Below are 13,881 nucleotides of genomic sequence, written 5' to 3' on the forward strand. Positions count from 1 at the left end.
CAAGTTAAACTGAGGCTATCCAAGTACACTTTTGTACTGATGTGTATAGGATAGCCAGATAACAGTTTATAGTCTCATTTTTTTCTATTGTTTATTTTTCCACTAAAGTCCTTTTTTGTAGATGTTATGTGGTTATTTTTCACATATGTAGTAAAGTGTTTGTTTTTTTAATAGGGTATGTGCAGTGTAGTTAGTTTTAAACTGTAAGCAGTTTGATTTGGAATTCTAAATAGAAACTGGAAAACAAAGCATAACCCAGAAAATCACAGAAATTCCTATATATTTTGGAGAAAAACTGTCGTATTCAGAGTGGTAGTAAAAGCTATAAGAGCTCTTGTTTTGTTTTACCTTTTTTTTTTTTTTTAAATTATGCTATTTTACGTGAAAGGTAACAGACAACTAAATGGGAGATGTTCTGTTGTAAATCAATTTTTTCCTTTTTTCGTGCCATGTTTGGAGTATGTGCAGATGTTATGTGTGTGGCAAGCTCATTGTTTGTTTGATTCGGAGGGAATTTGTCAATACTGGCAAGAAATAAATCACTTACCAGTAGATGTGATGAGGCTTAGTTTGAAGATAATTGAAGTTGGACTGTGACGAATCCGTCATATTAATGAACAGGAGCAATTTGTTGTGACAAGATTCCCCCCCCCCCCCCATTAGTTGACATTTATAAGTGAAGTAGGACAGGGATTGATTTAAAACTTAGACACTTCAGCACATTAAGTTAACATAATTGAAATAAATGAGAGTAGTCTTTGGCATTCCTCATTTTCATTATGTGGAAGATCTATTTGCATCTTGCTTTGTGCTCATTTGAGCATGTTGCCTGTTACTTCAGACACTGTTGATACTGTTCTATAAATATATATATATATTTTAAAGTAGAAAACACTGTTCAGCAAAGCTTATGTAAGTCCCCAGAATTTCACAAGTGTATTGAAGTGGTGGTAGGCCTGTGTAAAGTCTTCCTATGTTTATGTTTGGAAACAAAGTAAATGGTGGAAATTTAAGTTCCATTTTTTAAATTTAGCTCATTTGAGAAATGCAAAATCTTAATGAAAATACTTGATTTTGAATTTACGCAGTCATCTTAGTCTGGCTTTCTGGGAAATTTTATTGGGACAGTGTTTCAATGGAGGGGAAATGTTACTGCTTGGTAGAACTACATACGGTTGCTTTCATATTTCTGCCGCCACAGATTGCTTCTCTACTTGGTTTCATACAGTGATAGCACACTTTTCTGAACGGTGATGTAAAATCCAAGGAAAAGTGGAAAAGCTTAGTGTGTAATGTACACAGAAACATCAAGCTGAGTTAGAAAGTGCAAGTGTGCTTTAAAATTTGGCTGAAAAATATTCTCCAGAAGCACGTGTCCTGTCATTTGGGAAAAACGGTTGCATTTATTTTTGGTGCACAGTGTGCTCATCGAAATTTCTTTAGTTGTTTCCAGAGGTTTAAGATGTATTAATGGAATTACAAAAAATGGACAGGAGCCATTTGCAGTGTATTTTGAATTTTTTTACGTAAAACTTGACAGAAATCATAATTTTGAAAGGGAAAGAAAGCATCAGTGTTAAATTTTCAGTTTGACTTGATTACATTAGGAAACAGGACTTAGTGATTTATGCTGGAAGGTGTTCGTGGAGGCTAAGCGGGGAGCTGCTGATACCCCATAGTGGTATGTGACCTCCTTGCTCTGCCCTTCAGTACTGCACTGGTGCTCAGCTCCCACGCACATCCCTCCCACCCAGGTGTCCGGCTGGGATTTCAGGTAATGCTTGTGGGGAGGTCAGAGCGCTGTCAGTGTGGCATGGTGGCCAGAATTGAATATTGTTAGGAAGGTTTGTAAAAGTTGGATGTGGTGCTGCATGGGGTTAATTTGTATGGGGAATTCCGGACACAAAATGCATGGGAAGTTGGGTTTCCTTCCAAAAATGTTAGTAAGAGTGTTAGCTTGCAAATCGAAAATGCTCTTACCTGATCTGAAGAACAGTGGTAGAATTCGAGTGTAGTGTACCACATCTGATTTATTAACTGGATTTCACTGCTTAAGTCTTATGTATTAAACATTGATACAATTACTGATATTCACAATTCCTTCAGTATTTCAACCTGATGAATGTGACAGGTTATAATGTAACATGGTATATGTTCGACAGGTTGAAACTGTATGAAGGCTACTTGCCATTTTTTTTTGTTAGTGAGTTTTCTCTGCATTCTTAAGACTGGAAAATAATAGAATGAAAACAGTGTCTTCTAAAAATATCTACCCCACAGATTATACCCCTTTCTGTACAGTTCTGGAAAGGAGTTTCAATTCTACATTAGCGCTGCTTGCTGAAAACACTAGAGATATTTTTTTCTCTGAGACTGTACATTTCTATTTATCTTATATGTTTATCTCTTTGCAGATATTGATGTGTGAAATCGCATCTAAACTACTTATTTTCCTTCCCCTACAGGCTGCTGAATCAGGAATAATAAAAGTGAAAACGATAGCTGCACGGAACACTGATATTTTGGCAGGTAACTATTTGCAGTACAATGGGAAAAATAAACTTGGGTCACATATCAAAACATTAAAGATGAGTCTTGGTTATGTGTTATAATCCTAAATGCCTTTTAGTGTGTGCTACATCAGTGATGCTTGTTGGCACCTAGCAAAAAAATCCAGTAATGTTGAAAAATTCTACTTCTCTATCATGCTCAAGCTATGTTGATGCTGAGAAAGGTCTCCATTTTCAGTGGTGGTTCTACAAAAGGAATTAACCACTTAGAAAAATAACATGAAATTATTAGGCTTCAAATTCTCCATATTTTACTCATCGTTTACATTCACCACAGCTGTTGTTGAGAGCTCTGTGTAGCATTCTGCAGCGTGATCCTCATCTGTGTGTTTACTGTGAGAGTCTAGCCTTTGGAGACTTGTACCCGGCAGGCAAAAATCCATCTTAATCTGAGACAAGGTCATTCAGTTTGAGATGTACCATTGCCTTGAGGGACAGGAGAGCTGCAGCTTTGTAAGTGCTTAAAACAGTATCCCTTGACTTTCTTCAGCTGTATTAAGTAGTATGTAAATTGATGGCTTCTTACCAGTTGCTGGTAAAGCCTTTGGCCAGATTTGAATACCCCCGTATGCTTGAGTGTCTACCCTAGCTGTAGTCAAAATCCTTATGAAGATAAATTATTTTAAAGGTCCAAATTAAATAGATATAAAACTATTTCTTTCTTTTGAGGTGTGTAAATCAGATATTGTTAAGGAGGCAATTTCTAGGATTACTTGAAGTAGCAGTCCCACCCTTCAATATTTCACTTTAATGCCTCGTTTTTATTTGTTTATTTTCTTTGTTTTTCCTGCTGTCATGAATGCTGACATAAGTGGGAAAGCTATGCCAGGTAATGTCAGCTATGCATCAAAATCTATATATGAACAAGAGAAATCTCTAGTTAGCTATTTGGGAAGTAGCAACGTTCTTTGGCATATTACTACGTAAAGATCTTTACATTTTAGAAAGCTAGTTTGTGTTCATGCAAGGATTTTGTTTGTTTGTTTGTTTTTAATCTTAATTTCAAAGTGCAGAGATGCAAAAGATTATTGTTTTGGGGCATGGATAGGCAGTCATTTATCTTTCGGAGGGAACACCTTCTGGTAGTTGGTCAATTTTTGTCATTAGTTTTCATTTGTAAGGTTTAAACTAGAATGTAGTTAGCATTTGTTTCATTCATGAAAAACAAAACAAACAAAAAACCTGAACAATGACAGTAGAGAACTAACACTGTGTCTGGTGATGTGCTTAACTTGCCGGAATTCTGAGGTCACTGATGTAACTTGTCTTCTCTTAGGAGAAACAAAACAAAACAAAACAAAAAAACAGTATCAGTCTTCATTCTTGGCAGTCTGCATGTGGTTTATAGTTTATTTATGAGGATTTGAGTAATTCCAAAGAGAAGTGAGCCTGCGATTTATAGCATGGCAGACAAATGTGAGAAATTATTTCCGTGTGGCTCTGAGATGTGCTATTTTTAAGTAATTCATGCTTTTTGCTTTAGACATTCTTTTAAAAAATTACGATTATGATCTTTCTGATGGAATGAAGTAGTAAGTCTTACTTTCCCAAAATTTCTTTTTCGACATGGTTTGTTATGATAGGTGTCTTTTTTAATACACTCTTTGGTAATTTTGGTATAGCAAAATGGAAGCACAAACAGATATAAGAACATTTTTGTATGTTTTAAGACTGAAACTGAGGTAGCAATTGGTACCAAACTAGATCGACCAAACATTAATTTCAGCTTTATAAAGCAAAAGTGCTTATATAGGTCCTGTTGTGAAATTGCTTCTAGTGGATTATAGGAAAAATACCAAGTTTGATTTTAAAATCATGATTTTTAAATCTTATATTAACAATAAAAGATTTTTGGTATCTTTTTAAAAAAATTTTGCTTTCTTCTTTCTGTCAGTTTCTGACTTGGTGGCAAGTCGGAAAGTTGTATGAGTAAGGAAGCTTTTGTATCCAGTCCAGCGTGAGCTTCCTAAGCTCTCTCAGCTGTGTGTCGTGGGCTCTAAAGGCAGCTTAGTCCTCTTGTTCACACTAGACACTGACGGATGCCTAAAATTACATGTCTTCATTCATGTTTATGCTCACATTTTAATTGTCTTCGGTGAGGCATTTGGTGCAAGGTCAGCCTCTGTCAGCTGGACGTGAAGAGTCTGACATGACTATGGACTGTCTGTGTGTCAGTATTACCTTGTGAGAGCTACTACATTACAAAAAAAAAAAAAAAAAGAAAAAGGCATCTATTTTAGCCTATTGTTTACAAAGAAATTTGTTAGTCATGTGCTAGTACTTTGGTTTAAAGTATTATTAAAATATGTTTTTATAGTTTTTACCCTGATGTTTGCGTCATTTTTTTTCAAGTTGATTATAGTGATACTTAATAAAAAACCTTCATGAGAGACAAACTTCAAATTGTTTAAAAAAACAAAAAACAAAAAACTTGATCATCTTGCATTTTTATGTGGGAATATATGTTTTGTTTGTTTGTGGTAAGATCTGTGCTCTAAAAATGTGTTAGTCTTTTTCATAAATGTATGTTTATTATAACACATAGACTAAAACACATTGGATGACATTCAGTGTAAGAACACAATCAATTTTCAGCTGTGAGGAAATTTTTAGCATCTGAAACGAGCAGCTGAACTCCTAATAGTTTTCATGAATGAACAACAACATATGTGGAATGTTATATTAATTGCACATTTTTTTCTCCTTTAAAAAAAAATATCCTGAAACTCGTCATTTCTCATGAAAATGCTTTTTTTTAAGAAGCTGCCATTCCTCACTAAAACGCCGGTTGAAGGTGTATGTATCCAGGATACAAACATTCAAGTCTCCTTCTCCTCCTGCTTTATTGATGGCATTTTGTTCTTCCTCTTCCTTCTGAGAACTTGGTACTTCTTGTGCCATGCATTGTGTTGCTTCTGAATTTAGTTCTGAGGTGGCATAGAGCAGAAGGAAAAGGCTAACAGAAGGAGATTGGACAGAGAGAGTTTTGGGGTAGGCAGAACCTTATAAACCTCACAAAACCAAATGGATTCTAAGTGGACATTTTCGATTTGGAAAGAGAAAGTTGCTCAAAGAAAGGTGAGATGTTGAGAAAGGGGAGAGAAGGTGCTTGGAATTAGAGCATTAGGGTAGCTGTGGAGGTGAGCCTTGGCAGCCGGTTGTCTTTCTTCCCTGTGGTGCGAAAGTAACTCTCAAATTTCCAAGACTGGAGATTGCTTTTTGTTAATAGGTATGATTAACAAATTTTATATTCTTCAAAGTGTTAAAAATTGACTGCTTCCGTATCTCTTTTCATAAGCGTTGAAAGAGAACAGCTCAGAGGTAGTTCAGCCTTTTCTCATGGGTTGTGGAACAAAGGAACCAAAGATCACTCAGCTTTGTCTAGCAGCCATACAAAGGCTCATGTCCCATGAAGTTGTTTCAGAGGTAAGATCAATCTTCATATAAATACATAAATATTTCAATGTGAGAAACACAGGCCCCAAATTGATGGTGAACACTTTTTTTAGGAGACTGTTTATATTACAATGAACATAGTTTGCAAATTACATTGCTCTTATAGATTTAAAAAAATGTAATTTAAAAGAAAACCACCATTTTGACCATGAAAAAAAAAAAAGAGTGATTGGGAAAAATACTAATTTCTAGAAGGAGCTCATGAGTATTCGAAACAGCTTATTTAGTTTGTATTCTTATAGTGCAGGAACGGAACGTGTAATGGTCCTTGATAAACATCATACTTAAGATTACATCCATAAAAGTTACTGAATGTGATAACGCTATATATTGTGTTTGTTACATATTACTTTAAAAAATAAAATAAAATGGGTGTACATGTCCTGCAACTGTAAATGTCTGTTGATATATTATGGTACCGCATATAGAGTGTGGTAGGAAGTTGGTGAAAATAATAACGAAATATATCTTTGATTCTGCTTGCATAGTATAAAATTATATTTCTCTGATATGAATGAATTTTGAGGGAAAAGTGTCTTCATACTGTCTCTTTAATGTTTCCAAATAGACAATGAAGTATCCATTTTACTTTGGACTAAAAATTAAGAGATTCCTGCTGTCAATTAAAAATATATGTTTTGTGAAGACTGTAACAATGAATTTAGCTTTCTATTCTGAAAGTAGTTCTGTGGTATAGACAAGCAGGCAAATTTGAGTTATGATACGCAGTTACAAGAGTGCTATTCTTACATGTGTACACATGATATAAATAGTATATAAACATCTTAATTATTGGCACAAAATATTTTTTTCTTGTAGGCTGCAGCAGGAAACATTATTAATATGCTTTGGCAACTGATGGAAAATAGTCTTGAAGAACTTAAATTGCTTCAGACAGTTCTTGTACTTTTAACAACAAATACAGTTGTGCACGATGAAGCACTGTCCAAGGTAAGAATTTGTTACTGCCAATTAGAGTACTTATATCCAAGAGGGAAAAAAAGGGAGAAATTCTACATAGGAAGCTTTTGAAAATAATGGAAGAAGAGGGGGATATCTTGATTCTGTTGTATCTATTGGCTTTATGTTTAGACTCTGAAACAAAATTTCTTCTTGCTTCCTTTTTAGTCTGTTTTTTAATTCCTCCACAACAATAAATTCCTGACCTAATGGGGACTTTAAATAAAAAAACACTGAACTAGTGCTTATTCTTCTGATCTACTAAATTAGTCTATTCTCTTTGTGAAGTCAGAGCACACAGCACAGTGCAAGCTGGCACTACTACAGCAAATATTAGAAGCTGCCCCCCCACTCTGACCTGAATCTCTTACCTAAGTAGTCCAGTTATTGTTCTTTCAGTCTGACCTGAAATAACATTATGAAAATTTTAAACATACACAGTTTCAGATGTTATGTTACAACTAAGACAAAAAATAAGTGTACTTATCATTTTAATCTTAAATTACATGACGAGGAACAACACTATTTACCCATCTGTGAATTGTAAAGTTCTGTTTAAGTTCTTTTTCTAGACTACATTTTATTTGTTTTCTCTCCAACATAAGGTAGATTTTTTAAAAACAAATCATTGTGAATTGCTGTCTTTGTTATGCTCTGCATTCAGTGTGTCAGTTTAATATAAGAGGGTTTTTTGAGAGAACAGAATTCAAGAATATTTTTAAGGTGTTATGTTCTGATGGAGTGATTTCAATTTTTCTTTGCTTCAAGTTTTAGAGAAATAACTACCCAGCTTGTTAAATGTGTAGATGTTAAAAGCATTATTCATTTACTTAAGGAAAAGAAAAACATGAAAAGAGAACAAAGCCAGGTTATAAAGTTCTGCTGAACACAGGATGATAATGGAAAATTTAAAAAATGTGTAAATGAAAAAATAGAAATTAAATAGAAAAATAGAAACTAAATAGAAACTTGGTGAGGATTGAAGGATTTGTCAGTCAGTTCATTTTAACTTGAGTATGCAAACTATGTCAGGCTCTTCATCACCATCTTGTTTCTTTTGTTCCAAATGATGCTCATTTTCGAAATTAGATTCTATGTTCTAGGGCAGAAACATCATTTTTGAAGAAAATGGAATTCATTTAGAAAATGGGATTCTTGGTGTCTTTAACTGGGTAGCAGATGTTCTTTAGCAACCTGCAATAATGTTGTTTTATCAGGTTTGAATTCAGGAGACAATTGCTGTTTAAGGCTACCATAACTTTCTCTTCTGCATATCCCATATCTTTCGTGGCAGTGTAGTACACATCTCATCCCTTGTTTATTCTGATTCCCCTTCCTCTGTACCCTTCCTCCTTCCCCCTTAGGTTCCTGGTATCTACATCCTAGTTCACTTACTCTTTTTTTTATATATATGTGTCTCCCAAACACATTTTTCAACATCCCTTACTAATTTCTTCATATCTCTCTTGAAGGTATGGAATTACTAGAGTTTCTGCGTTAACCAAATATGAGTCTTACTTAACATGGATTGGTTTGTTGCTTCCCCCCCCCCCCCCCCCCCCGGATACTTCCAGGATTTTTTGAGAAGTATTTGAAAGTTATGTCGTTTTTTTTTTTCCCATGTTGAAAAGTTCTTGGTGAAAATGAATGTGAGGCAAACGTGTATTGCATATTCATGTTTCAGCTTGACTGACTGAAATTAAGAAAACTACTGGTAAACCTTCTTGTAAAGGCCCTTAATATAGGCATTGCAGTTAGGTTAACCTACACAGTCATGCAATGTCTTCTTAAAGTCTAAAGGTGTATGATGTATTGTAAAATTTCAGACTAAAATGTTGGGGGGAGGATGCCAGAGTCCACAAGAAAGGGAAGTTGTGCGTATTGTGTGGCTCAGAGCATACAGCACCATGGCTGGGCGTGGCTCAAGTTTGTGCAAGAACATGAAATAAGGACAAAAGAACAAGAAATACAGGTTTCACCACATACAGATATTGAATTTCAAAATTAATTATAAAATAAATAATTATCATGTGTTAGAGGTAATACTAAATCCAATGGGAAACACTATTCAGGTCACTGCTAGCACAATGACACATTAAAATATACACCTTAGTGAAGAATAATAGCAGCACAACCAACATGGTTGTTAAACTATTGTGATTTAATATAGGAGAAGAATGGTGTAAGATTATGTCCATTTTAACTTTGGAGTTGCCTGACCTTTCTACAATTAACTTTATAATTCCAATGTCTTTTTTTGGCGTTAGTATTCATACAAGTTGTTTTATGTAGTGATTACGGTGTATTTTCTGTATGGTGGTTACTGTTTTATTGGTGCATCATAATGTCTTTAATACCATTTCTAGTTTACTTTTAGGAAGGATTACTAAAGAGATTTTTGGCTAGGATAATCCATAAACATATTCTGATTCTTCAGATTTAAAGTTATTAAAGAATTTTTTTAGGCAACCTTTTGACAAGCTATAGTGGAAAATATTCCACAATCAGCAAAACTGACTCCTAGCTAAAAGATAAAGATATGGTGTTGTAAGATGTGTGTCTTTTTTTTTTTTCCCCAGGCAATTGTACTTTGTTTTCGATTGCACTTCACAAAAGATAATATCACGAATAACACTGCAGCAGCTACAGTGCGACAGGTGGTTACTGTTGTATTTGAGAGAGTGGTTGCTGAAGATGAACGATATAAAGGTGGGCATACTTCTTACTCTGCTTGCTTTTATTAACCTGTTGTTTGGACACACATTAAATGTTTATCTTTTTCAGATAAAGTAGTAGTAAAAAAAAATCTATAAACTTTATAAAAACAATCACAGACATTATTCATTTTTAAGGACTTATATACATTTATTAGTATTCAAAGGTGATGAAATCATCAGCCACTGTGTCAGTCAAAGTCAGTACACTATATATACATATATAGATGTATGTGTATACACATACATGAAAAATATATAAAATCTATTTTTTTTTTCAAACTGTGAGAGATGGTCTTCAGGTTAGTATTGTGAAGGAATTTGTGGTGAGGGAAGAGCAACTGACATCATCTACTTGGTCTTACACAACGCATTTGATACTTTCCCCCATGATATCCTTGTCTCTAAATTTGGAAAGACATGGAAGTGATGGATGGACCACACGGTGTGTAAGGAATTGGCTGGGTGGTCACACTCAAATTGTTGTAGTCAATGGCTCAATGCCCAGCTGGAGTTCAGTAACTAGCGATACTTCTCAGAGGACAGTATCGGGACCAGTGCAGATTAACGTCTTTGTTGGTGACATGGACAGTGGGATCGAGTGTACCCTCAGCAAGTTTGCCGATGCCACCAAGCTGTGTGGTGCAGTTGACACTCTGGAGGGCAGGGATGCCATCCAGAGGGACCTGGGCAGGCCTGAGAGGCGGGCCTGTGCAAACCTCATGAGGTTCAACAAGGCCAAGTGCAAGGCCCTGCATCGGGGCCAGGACAATCCCAAGCACGAATATAGACTGGGTAGAAAATAGATTGAGAGCAGCCCTAAGGAGAAGAACCTGGGGGTGCTGTTTGATGAGAAGCTCAGCATGAGCTGGCAATGTGCGCTTGCAGCCCAGAAAGACAACTGTGTCCTGGGCTGCCTCAAAAGCAGCATGGCCAGCAGGGTGAGGGAAGTAATTCTTCCCCTCTGCTCTGCTCTTGTGAGACCCCACCTGGAGTGCTGTGTTCAGCTCTGGGGCCTTCAGCACAAATAGGACATGGACATATTAGAAAGTTCAGAGGAGGGCCACAAAGATGATTAAAGGGGTGAAGCACCTCTCCTATGGTGACAGGCTGAGGGAGTTGGAGTTGTTCAACCTGGAGAGGAGAAGGCTCTGGGGAGACCTTACAGCGGCCTTCCAGTACCTAAAGGGGGCCTACAGGAAAGCTGGGGAGGGACTCTTTGTCAGGGGGTGTAGCAATAGGACAAGGAGTAATGGTTTTAAACTACAAAAAAAAAAAAAAGGTAGATTCATATTAGATATTAGGAGGAAGTTCTTTACTATGAGGGTGATGAGGCACTGGAACAGGTTTCCCAGAGAAGCTATAGATGCCCTGTCCCTGGGAGTGTTCAAGGCCAGATTGGATGGAGCTTTGAGCAACCCGGTGTAGTGGGAGGTGTCCCAGCCCATGGCAGGGGGTTGGAATTAGATGGTCTTTGAGGTCCCTTCCAACCTAAACTTCTATGGTACAAAGTGAGGGTAATTTAGATAACTTAGTATGAAATGAGCGACAGTAGCGGTTCTAAAGAGAATGTTCATTGTAAAGAATTGCTTGTTATTCATGATCTTTGGTATTCAATCTAATCCTTATTTCTGTAGAAATGGTAAGTTGTTGAAGAATTGTCTGGCCATTCTTTTAGAATCTGTTTGTTTGTAAGAGCACTTAATATGTACTTGATTTTGAACAGTTCCGTTGTTAACAAAACTGACTTCTGCTTTTACACAGACACGATTGAACAGCCAGCTGCGGTTCAAGGAAATAGTAACAGAAGATCTGTCAGTACACTGAAGCCGTGTGCTAAAGATGCATATATGCTTTTTCAGGTAGTTGGGCAGCATATACTTAACACATCTGCAGTTATGATTGGGTGATTGTGTGTCTCTGTAAGAAATTTCAGAAATCTGCGGTTGGCATATTGGTAAGGTCCTTAACCAGAGCTTCAGGCCTTCTTAAGTGTGTTTATTTTAGTTGACAATGATACGCTGTACCTGAGAGGGATGACTGGAAAAGCTAAGCATGCATGTTGGCATTAACTTTGAGATTCTCAGTTGCCTTCGCCAAACACTGCTACCACAGTCTTAGTTCTTGTGTTGGTACTGTATATTAATATAAAATGTATAATGAAAAGTAGTAATTTATATTCGTCGTATCAATAAAAATCTTCTTGACTTAGCAAATTCATTGATTTTGAGATATCTTTGAGGGCAAGAATAAACACAATTCCTGCAAGGATACCAGTAAATTAACAAATTTTTTTTTGCATTATAATTTAAGTAAAATATTTGAGGAAAAATTATGTTGAAGTGTGAAAATTACTACTTACAAAGAAGTTGGAGAATAGATTTTTTTGTAGACTCAAAAAAAAATGATCACAGTAAAGGACTGTGCAGAGAATGTAAATGTTATTGTATTTCTTTTTAAGGATCTTTGTCAGTTAGTTAATGCTGATGCTCCTTACTGGCTCGTGGGTATGACGGAAATGACCCGAACGTTTGGCCTTGAACTTCTTGAGTCAGTCCTCAATGACTTTCCGCAAGTGTTTTTACAAGTGAGTAGTTCTTGTAGAGAAAGTTAGGAAGTCTTTTCTTCACATGTGTAGTAATCTTTACACATCATTAACTTCTCTTTAATTTAGTAGGAATACTACCTTCAAAAGGACCTGTAGCTTTTACATGTTCGATTTTTCTTTTTATTTGATAGAGAAGTATAGCATGCTTCTTGTCCACTTTTTTCTATCATTCATACTTTGCGCATTTTGTGGAACATGTAATACTATATTATACTTTTTATTTTGCCAGTTGCATCCCCTCCAGAGTTGTATTTTCTTATCTTTCATCATTTGTGACACTGATGATGATACAGCTCTGTAATTTAATTTGTAGTATCTCAGTGAAAACTGTAGCTTTGCAACACTTGCAAAGCAGTAGCAATCACAACTATGATTTGTGTGCATCTACAATATATAAAGGCACCATAATATTACAGTAACACATTTTAGCAGACACTAGATAAATTAAGAAGTTTAATATATAATAAATGATGTTTTAGCAAGCTATTTTAATTTGCAAAATACAAGAAGAGGAATGTACATATGAACTTGACCGTGTGATTTCATCATGTTTTTTGGTAGCTTTAAAATGGTGTCTGCCTTTCTTCCGTTTGATTTCATGAGCTTTTAATTTATACCAAGATTTACATGACTTCAGAGTACTTGATCTTAACAGTAAATGTAAATAAGATGCATAATCAGAGCTACTGAAGTCAACTGAAGTGTATCTGTTTATAATTTGTTTTTTTTTTTTCTTTCAGCATCAAGAGTTCAGTTTTCTTCTTAAAGAAAGGGTATGCCCTCTTGTTATAAAGCTCTTCTCCCCAAATATCAAATTCAGACAAGGTTCTAGCACATCATCTTCCCCAGCACCAGTGGAAAAACCGTATTTCCCCATCTGTATGCGCTTGCTGAGAGTAGTTTCTGTTTTGATTAAGCAGTTTTACAGTTTGCTGGTAAGATTATGTTCAAATTTTCTTTATGCAATTCTGTTTTTCTAGATATATGCTAGTACTGTGGTGAATAATAACATCAATTACCTGCTGGGAACTGTTGACATATACTGAGGGAAGAAAAGTCTAAATATTGTCTTCCTCTTACGTGTGTTTGTGTTTACATGTATTCTACACGTATTATTTTATTAAATGTGGGCTTATACAAATTCTCTGAGTAGATTAACTGTTGTCTTTTCTACACTTCACTTTCTTTCAGTTAAGATTTTGGGAACCTTTTTAATCTTCCTATATTGTTTGTCTGGCTTTAGATAACATTGATTACTGCATTTTGACAATACTTGCTAAGAGGCTTTTGACTCCTGTTGCTAAAGCTGTTGACAGAATGTTCATTAAAAACACATGTTCAGCTGTTCTGTACCTCCCAAGTTTTAGGTATTTGCTTTAAAAAAAAAAAAGCTTTTTTTTTTTCATTTTCATTTGTTTACTGTAGCATATTTATGATTTTTGTTCAAATATCTTTAAAGAATTTAACTCTTTCAATACAATTGCATATGTATTAGCTTGGCAAAACAGATTATTAGGTATGTTTTTTGCATAATTTTGAGTAAATACTTAGTGAAGGTATTTTTTAGATCCTG

At 35.5% G+C, this 13,881-nt stretch overlaps 1 protein-coding gene across 4 annotated transcripts in view; it reads left to right on the top strand.

The window, feature by feature from the left end:
- Nucleotides 1–13,881, top strand: part of MON2 (MON2 homolog, regulator of endosome-to-Golgi trafficking) — a 73,080-nt gene that overhangs the window by 12,805 nt on the left and 46,394 nt on the right. For all 4 annotated transcript variants that reach the window (XM_083814434.1, XM_083814435.1, XM_083814437.1 and 1 more), the window contains exons 2-8: nt 2,466–2,529; nt 5,869–5,996; nt 6,846–6,977; nt 9,566–9,695; nt 11,465–11,562; nt 12,162–12,287; nt 13,049–13,243. In XM_083814434.1, coding sequence (XP_083670560.1) covers nt 2,466–2,529; nt 5,869–5,996; nt 6,846–6,977; nt 9,566–9,695; nt 11,465–11,562; nt 12,162–12,287; nt 13,049–13,243 — 873 coding nt within the window. The remainder of the gene's footprint in view (nt 1–2,465; nt 2,530–5,868; nt 5,997–6,845; nt 6,978–9,565; nt 9,696–11,464; nt 11,563–12,161; nt 12,288–13,048; nt 13,244–13,881) is intronic.

This window comes from Anser anser, assembly GCF_964211835.1.
Source record: "Anser anser genome assembly, chromosome: 1".
In the NCBI taxonomy this organism is placed as follows: domain Eukaryota; kingdom Metazoa; phylum Chordata; class Aves; order Anseriformes; family Anatidae; genus Anser; species Anser anser.